Below are 9,307 nucleotides of genomic sequence, written 5' to 3'. Positions count from 1 at the left end.
CGAAATAAACATTTGAAATATATGAGTTTGTATGTAATGTATGAATATAATATACAAGTTTCACTTTTTAAATGGAATTACTGAAATCAATCTACTTTTTCATGATATTCTAATTTTATGACCAGCACCTGTAGTTCCAAAACATTGTCATGAAGGATATGTAACATGAATTTGTGTTGAGCTTGAAGACTATCTAGCAAGCCATCAAACTTTTGGATTGAAGTTGTGATTCATCGCTCCTTTTCCAGTGGGTTTTGAGGACTCCCAATCTTTTCTGACAAAGCAGTTTGTAGAAGGACAAACAATCTTTTCAACCTGACTGATAACCTTCCTTATGGAACAAGAGGTGGAAAAAGTTTGTTAAGTCTTGGTTGGTCTAGGATCATAACTGCTTAAACAACTGAGTGAGTGAGTGTCACCCATAGTTCCTTAACACTGCCTTGTAACTGTTTCCATTTTCTACTGTACCTCCGTCTAGGAGACGAGGCATCCATCTTCCAGCAAAAACAGTTGAGGAGATGAAACAGAACATTATTCTTCACGAGCCTGGCACACTCACGAGTTTCTTGGAAAAATTCAATGAGTACATGCACGTGATTGCGTAAGTGCTAATATGTCATCTTTAAATTACGTAATTTTTAAAAGTGAATTCCTAACAAAGCGTTGTCAAGAAGTGCAAAGTGTGACACAAGAGATATAGAGAGTCAAGGACTGTTTACAGTGAAGGCCAAAGTCTAGTTTATTATCACATGCATGTAGTCCCTACAGTTTGACTGATCTAAAGGGGTTTAGGGACAGGTTGTGACTGATGGTATTAGTATGTAAAACCACAGTAGGATTATGCAATGTAACTCCACAGCAGAGGGTAAGGATACCAAATGCCGAACATGCAGAATAGGCACACAGTATTTTTGAGATCAAGTGGCACCTTGGCAACCAATCCAAGAGGACAGTAAACCTGTTTGAGGAGCCTTTCATCTGTCACTCTGTCTTATTTTTAATCCTGAACTCTTTAGAAAAGACCAACTACAGTCTTTCAAACACTCAAAGGCTGCTCTCAACAAAGCTGGTCTGTAGAGTTTGGACTGCAGTACACAGTTGTGCTGAATGGAGCCTTCTGTGTCAAAGGCTCAACATTAGAGAACTTGCTGGAGGAGTTTAGCTTATACAGAACTGCTGAATGTGCTTAGCTGTGATATGATTGTGTTTTTGGAGAGTAATGAGAACAACATACATTCAGGCCCATGCAGTAAATGCTAGAAGCGGTGTTGCTGAATGCCACGTGACATGGTGTAGAAAAAGCATTGCACTTTAAGGTAAAGACTGTTTTAACAGCCCCATTATGCAATTAAACCAGACCATGTGGGTAAAAGACACTTGTAGTTTCAAGTGATTATCAAACTAGTACTTAAACTTTACAAATGTAAACAGTAAAATCAACAAACATCTTACAATTACATCCAGAAAATCTCTGATTATACTGTTGACCTCTGTTGACTCTAATTTGATCTCAGTTCCAAACATTTGTCACTGTGTCATACTTCTACAGCTGTTCCATTATATCAGGAAGATATAACACAGACACAATACCAGACAAAAATGAAATGCTCAAAACCACTTCTGTTATATTTCCTGCTACCGGTAATGATTTCAAGCTCCAGATGCAGACACGTACACAATGCAATCAGTTGCCAGTTAAAAGGCGCAAAAGTGAAAAGGATTAAATAAAATTAAAAAAGAGATATGAAGTTGATTTTTAAAAGAGTAAAATGTACTTAATCAAACGGTTAAAAAAAACTTACACACAAACAGAAGGCTTAGAATTTCTTGGAAGAATGTGGTGGATGATATGCCTGCCACTTTTCATGTCAGAGTTTGAGAAATGGCAGAGTTATAGACATCTTCATCAAACCTTGAAAAGGTATGTGCACTATCTCATTTGATATTGTGTTGTGAATTACTCAAAGCTATTACCACATTAAAGTTTAAATCAATATTTGCAAAAAATAACTGAGTTATGGGCATTTTTGTGTTGGCTAAGGTTGATTAGCTGTGATGGCCAATTTGGACTGGATTAAAAGTTTATCAGTCGTAGATGTACATCTACTGTATACTTTCTGAAAGTTTTACTAAAATCCATCCTGTGATTCATACAATATATTGCTAACATAAACAGAATTGACTCAAACAGTTATTGGCAAAGTTTTAACACAGAGCTTGTGTGATTTGTTAGCATTTGGAGTATGGATTGGGAATGAGTCTCAGCTACTATCACACAAAATTTAGATCAATATCTGTTGCTGAGTTATAGCCATTTTTGTTTCCTTAGGTCAGTTGGCTGTGACGATCATCTTGAAATGGGTTAAGTCCAAAAATTGAGGAGTTAAATCTGTGCATCCAGTGATTCATTGGATGCACATATTTAACTGTAATATATTTAACTGTATATTTAATATTTACCACATATTTAACTGTAATCATTAGCAGTAATTACTCTGAGAGTTTCATTAAAGTCTGTCCACTTGTTGAGATATTTTGCTAACAGATACACACAAACACAGAGTTAAAAGCAAAAACTGTATCTCCTGTCTTCCAACTTTTAGTGGTGGGCAGTAATAAAAAAAATTACACTCGATACTTTCAAGTCAGCTAAGTAGTACTTTACATCTAGATATAGTTTTGTACCATATGGCATTTCATATCAGTAACGTGTTCTATTGCTGTTTAGGAGCTGATTAGCAGTGGCTAATGGTTCCACAGCTTATAACAGAGATAAGTTTATCAGAACCAGAGGGCAACGCTGTTCATTCTTTGTTTCCTTTACAGTGGTGACAGAGAGGCCATAAAAAGGATGGCCTATGAGTTTGTAGAGGACAAAGCAAAGGAAGGAGTCATCTACGTAGAGGTCAGATACAGCCCACATTTACTAGCTAATGCTGAAGTGAACCCCATTCCATGGAACCAAGCTGAGTAAGTCTTAATTTTTTAATCAACCTGGGTTTTGTCAAACCTTTGTTGTTCTGCAATACATTAAATGTGCTTGTTTTCTTGTTTTACTCAGAGGTGACTTGAGCCCGGATGAGGTGGTGCGTCTGGTTAACGAGGGCCTCAGTGAGGGGGAGAGGGCCTTCAATATCAAAGCCAGGTCCATTCTATGCTGCATGCGCCACATGCCAAGTAATGAACTGTTCATGCTCCTGTCTGCCAAAACAAGCTTTTGAGCTAAAGTTCCTACATGTACTGTTTCCTGTCTGTCCCCAAACTCCAAAACTCTGTCTCAGTTATACTTGTTAGATAAAAACTGGATCAGCAACACAAAATATGTTTGAGAGGAATGGGGCAGTTTGTTTTACTTGCAGTTATTCACCTAACATTGATTCAAGCTTTTATTATGCTGTAGAAAAGAAGAAAATAATCACTTTCATTAGGACAGACATGAGAAACTTAAATCTTGTGTTTTAAAGATTTTATTGTCGTCCATTCATTTTAGTCCTAACCTAATGCTTGCACTGACCCTGCTCATATAAAACCATAAAATCAAACCTTTAGGTTGTGCTTTTTATTGTTCTATATTAGTACAAATCTTAAACAAAACCAGCTGGAACAGTATAAAAAGTGCACATTAAAATAATGCAGTGAATCTTTTATTTATGTTACTTTTTTTTGTTTGTAGATAATGTGAATCCAAGATGTTATATGTTCTGTTTTGTCAACTTTTTTTTAAAATATTGGATATAAATTCATTTCTGCATTTTAGTCCTGTAACACTTTCTGAAAAATGCTGAGATGTGAAAAATATATATTTAAAACAAACTAGTTATAGTAATCTAGACTTGCTACAGATGCACAAACAGCTGGGTTTTTGAGAAGCAATGACAGAGGATCTTTTGTTTGTCAACAAATATGTGATAAAATCACAAAACATTTTAAAATAACCTTTCCTTGAAAAGATCTGAAATAATTTGTATATTTATTAATTTGCAGTCCATTATACTTTTCAAAATTTCAAGGAATCTAGAGGGAGTTCAGCATATAAAGGTTAATGATGCAAACTTAAGCTGAACTCCTGTGATCTCTGATCCCTCATAAAGCACTGCTTTAAGAACTATTATTTATCAATGCTTGATAGAATCACACTACCATGGGATTATTTTAGGAAACATTTGTCCCAAAATAGAGTTACATCCACAAGCAACTCCTGAAATGTTACTGTACAAAACACAATTATTATAAAACTAATCTAACTGTTCCCCCATTCTCCTGTTGTTGGAATTGAAACTAGTGGGTCCAGTTTATTGAGGCTGCCATGTTGTATTTTTGGAACCAGAATATGGCAATGTGGAACTTTAAGTTCGTCCTACTCTCCTACACACACGTCACATGAACTTCCTTTTAAACATGAAAAACTAATTACAGGTAAATGTGTTTGAAAATGAATATTTGAACATACAGCAGCAAGGTAAAAACTACAACAAGAATCAACATCTGAAAACAGTTACCAAGAGGAATTTCCCATTCATTTACATGGAGTGGGCGGAACTTTAAACTTGTGGGACCAGCAGACAAGGAAGCTGGTCCCATTCCTGCTTCAACTGCCAGGTTCCAGTTGGAGTTCTAGATATGAACAGCCTGTGCTTGTGCTCCAGACTAAAGACAAAAAGGAGCATGCAGACTGGTGTCCGTAACAAGTCTAGAAGCCAGTTTCTGCAATGGTCTGAGTGTGGTTTAGAGTTCTTGGCAAAGCTTACTGTATTTCCATTACTTTGACAGCAGCATTAATGCAGAAATGTATGCTTGATTAAGGGGAGGTAAATGTTGCCTTCAAGAACACATTTTTTCACAATGTAGTTCATGCATTTCGACAAGAAAACGTAAAACCACATTTTTGTTCCATTACAAGGGCTGAGGAAAAAGTGGGGGGGAAATGGGTTTTGGACTGGCCTGCCTGCAGTTCCTGTTCCCTATAGAAAGGGAAAGAAGAATTTTGAAAACAAAAAAAATGTGACAGCGAGAACCCTGTGCTGTTGCACGTGTCAGGATTTGTTTGCAAAAGGAATGATACAAAAAAATATATTGCATGTCAAGCTATGTTGATCAGTTCCACGTGACGTATGTTTTGTGACTCAAAAAAAGTGGAGAAAGTGATAAAAGAAGGAAACATCACACAGTTGTAAAACTTTACTGCCATATTCTCTTTTGAAATATGATACAAGTCTGAAATGCAGAAATTAAGATCCATTACCAAATCAAATTAAGTTGACAAAACATGGAATACCCAAGATTTCTCTTTAAAAAGGTAGTTATTTATTTGCATTTTCTTCATATTTCCCAAAATGATCTTAACATGTGTTTGCAGTATTTTCAGCACAGTGTTGACATGCCGTGCTTTAGAGCAATCCAGTCCATGAGCTGTAGCTGTAATATGAACTGTGGTAACATGAGGCGTTGCTGTTAGCAGCAGAGCTCTGCTCCACTCATACAGAACTCTCTGTGTAACGTAATGAAATAAAATCCACATCTGCCATTATATATTAACTATTAAATCTAACAGTAAACAAACTCTGTTTATTTGTCTATGAGAAAAACTTTCACAAGAGTGAAGAAAAATCTTAATTTGTGGTGTTTTAGGAACATGTAAACATTTAATAGTGTATACATGTATGTGTATATTAAGTATGTGCGTTGGACAGTTTGTAATCATATTTTTCTATTCAGTAGCAAATGATTTTCACAGAGATTTTTATAAATAGAATTGTGTTGTGGATGTAGGTAATTGTTAAGGTGAAAATCATAGTGTGAGATCAAATTAAATGAATAGTTTGATCAAATAGTATGTTGGTTTTTATGCAGAGTTAAATTAGAGCACATACCAGTCCAACGTCTGTACAGAAACTACACCAAGGATACTTGTAACAGCATTGAATGTCTTGCTTTGACTCGTCTAAAATAAGCCAAGTAAGCCAGCTGCTAGAACTGGTTTCATATTTAGTATGCAGACTTAGTCTTCCCACTGAACTGAAGGCAAAAACAATAAGCTAAGTTAACAGACTGATAAAAACAATTTTTTTCTTGTTGTCATCCTTCATGTTGATTCATGTGTTTCTGAGCTTTTTATAGCCTTAGTTTTATGCAGATGTTGCATCACAATGATCAGATTTCATCTGCGCCCCTCATGTAGTAGTGTCAGTTATCAGGGCCAAACTGTGTTGTAATATTCAGTTTTATATTCTTCAGACTGGTCCATGGACATCGTGGAGCTGTGTAAGAAATATAAAGACAATGGTGTGGTGGCCATTGATCTAGCAGGAGACGAGTCACTCAACTGTAAAGCTAATCCAGAACACAGGATGGCCTACGAGGTGAGCATGGTATAATAAAACCTGAACATAATAAAACCAGGATCCAACAGCTACACTGAATGAGCAATACATCTTCACAGGCCAGATGCTAAAACCTAAACTGTTAATTCAGCAGTCGCTGAAGTCAGCAGACAAACAGCTTTTTCTGTTGCATAAACAGGAAGCTGGTGGGTTTGTGGTGTTCAGTTGTTTTTGTTTTTTTTAGTTCCTATATAAAATGGGCAAACTGCCAATGCAGTTTAAACACGCAAAGACAACACATGGGTGTAATTACATTGGTATTGTGGTATGATATTTTCAGCAAGAAAATGTTTTCAAAACACATGCTCTCACAAGCTATGGGCAGATACAATAAATATGGCTGTGTTTTTTGCACTAAAAACCTTCATATATAAAACTAGCATTAAATGAAGTAATGCACATCACCCACTGCCTTACATGTCAAAGTTTTAAACAGAGATGTTGTGTGAGTGCCTGGAGAAAGTGATCAGGATCAGTCCCAGTTGTAAAACTAACTGGATTATGTCTATAATCCAGTTAGTTTTACAAATACTGAGTTAAAATGTGGTGTGATAGTAGCTGAAAGTGAACCCCAACACATACTCCGAGGGTTAATAAATCACATGAGACCTTTGTTTAAAATTTTAACATATGTGAGTCAAAAGAAAAGGGCAGACTTCCAACACATATGAATTTAGCAAACATTAGTCTATTATTAAAACCAGGCAAAGACCCACTATTACCTTCCAGCTATCGCCCCATCTCTTTAATTAATGTAGACGTAAAAATAATTAGTAAAGTCCTCTCTAAAAGATTAGAGAAGATAATTCCTCTCATTATTCATCCTGACCAAACTGGATTTATAAAAGGAAGACACTCGACCACAAACACACGCAGATTATTTAATTTAATAGAATATTCATATAGTAAAAATATTGAAACAGCTGTATTATCATTGGACGCAGAAAAAGCATTTGATAGGGTAAACTGGAATTTCTTATTTGCTACCTTGGGTAAATTTGGCTTTGGGAACCATTTCATTAATTGGTTAAAAATATTATATAACTTACCAAGAGCGTGTGTCAGGACAAATAATCAAATATCTCAGAGCTTCTGTTTACAGAGGGGGACTAGGCAGGGATGTCCACTCTCACCTGCACTGTTTGCTATTTTTATAGAACCACTAGCAGCAGCAATGAGACAAACCGCGGATATTAAAGGAATACCGTGTAAAAATATAGAACATAAAATTAGTCTTTATGCTGACGATATTTTACTTTTTCTTCAGAACTCAGAAAATTCAATATCCAATGTTATCGAATTAATAAACGCGTTTTCAAAAGTTTCGGATTATTCTATAAATTGGCCAAAATCTACGGTTCTTCCAATAAACTGTGTGGTTAACATTCCTCTCATTGAACGACTACATTCAGGTAACATTACATATTTGGGCATCAATATTTCTCCTAGATTGGAAGACTTAATTAAAATGAATCATATTCCACTTTTAAAGAAGATTGAAGATGATCTCACTAGATGGAAATCGCTGCCCATATCACTAATGGGCAGAGTTGCCTCAGTAAAAATGATGATCCTACCAAGAATAAATTATTTATTTTCAATGATCCCAAATAAACCTTCAACTAAATGGTTTAAGTCATTGGACTCCTTCATATCCAAATTCCTTTGGAAAAGCAAAACTCCACGTATAAGTTTAAATGCATTACAGAAATCTAAAGATACCGGAGGATTAGAACTTCCCAACTTCTATCACTACTATTTAGCCAATAGGCTACAATATATTTCCAAATGGATTAGTCCGAATACATTAGATGAAACTTGGTTAGACATAGAACAAACTTTATGCAATAATATTAGGTTATCATATCTACCGTTTATTAGCACAAATATAAAAAAACACGCTTGCTTTAAAAGCATCACCATTAGTTCATCTCTGACAGCATGGTGGGAATATCAAAAAATGACAAAATCTTCATTAATCCCCTGTAGACATACACCCATCTGGAACAATCCTGACATCCTACAAGAAAATATCATGATAAACTTCACTGGTTGGAGAGCAAAGGGAATCGAACGCCTGGAACACTTATATGAAAATGTAGACTTTATTCCATTTAATAAATTAAAAATAAAATTTAACATGGAAGATAAATACTTCTTAGAATATCAACAAATTAAGTCTATCATAAAAAAGAAATTTAAGCTTAATAAAACTCTGATAGAAACACCAGTTTGTGTGTTAGAGTTCCTTAATCTCAAATCCCCCAAATTAGTATCTAAAATATACAAGAAATTGTCTAGAATTAACGACTCCATAATGCTACCTACAAAAAAATGGGAGTCAGATTTATCAATCAATTTTGACCAAAACACCTGGTCTCAAATATGTTTAAAGACATTTAAATTAACTAGAATCTCCAATTTACAATTAATTCAGTATAAAGTTCTCTATAGGGTACACTATACGGGTCAACGAATGTTTAAGATGGGATTTACATCATCTAACAAATGCTCACAGTGCGTTGACAATATTCCTGATGATTATATCCATGCATTTTGGTTCTGTCCACCCGTTCAGAGATTCTGGGTCCAGGTCTGTGAAGACTTGTCTAAATGTTTGAAATGCAATATTCCTCTTTCTCCGTCTGTTTGCTTACTGGCTTCCTTTGAAGACATCTCCCTGGAGAAAAATACATGTCGCATGATTTTCACTGCCTTATGCATCGCAAAAAAAACCATACTTCTAAATTGGAAAAATAAAAATAATCTTAGCATTAATCAGTATAAAAATCTTCTGTTAGATCATATTAGTCTTGAAACAGCATCTGCCGACACATTGGATCAATCTCTTTGGGCTCCCTTAATCGGCTCCGTCACATAGTGAAGGTGGGTGGTTTGGGGGCTGGCCTTGTGGGCCCTTGGGGTGG

General features: G+C 35.6%; 1 protein-coding gene across 1 annotated transcript in view; it reads left to right on the top strand.

Annotated features, from left to right (window-relative positions):
* ada (adenosine deaminase) overlaps positions 1-9,307 on the top strand; it is a 30,207-nt gene that overhangs the window by 7,068 nt on the left and 13,832 nt on the right. Inside the window, exons 3-6 of the mRNA XM_017435911.3 lie at positions 479-601; positions 2,827-2,970; positions 3,062-3,177; positions 6,235-6,359. Of these exons, the coding sequence (XP_017291400.1) occupies positions 479-601; positions 2,827-2,970; positions 3,062-3,177; positions 6,235-6,359 (508 nt within the window). The remainder of the gene's footprint in view (positions 1-478; positions 602-2,826; positions 2,971-3,061; positions 3,178-6,234; positions 6,360-9,307) is intronic.

This window comes from Kryptolebias marmoratus, linkage group LG8 (assembly GCF_001649575.2).
Source record: "Kryptolebias marmoratus isolate JLee-2015 linkage group LG8, ASM164957v2, whole genome shotgun sequence".
In the NCBI taxonomy this organism is placed as follows: domain Eukaryota; kingdom Metazoa; phylum Chordata; class Actinopteri; order Cyprinodontiformes; family Rivulidae; genus Kryptolebias; species Kryptolebias marmoratus.
The sequence above is the reverse complement of the archived record's forward strand: the minus strand, read 5'-3'. Positions and strand labels throughout refer to the sequence as shown.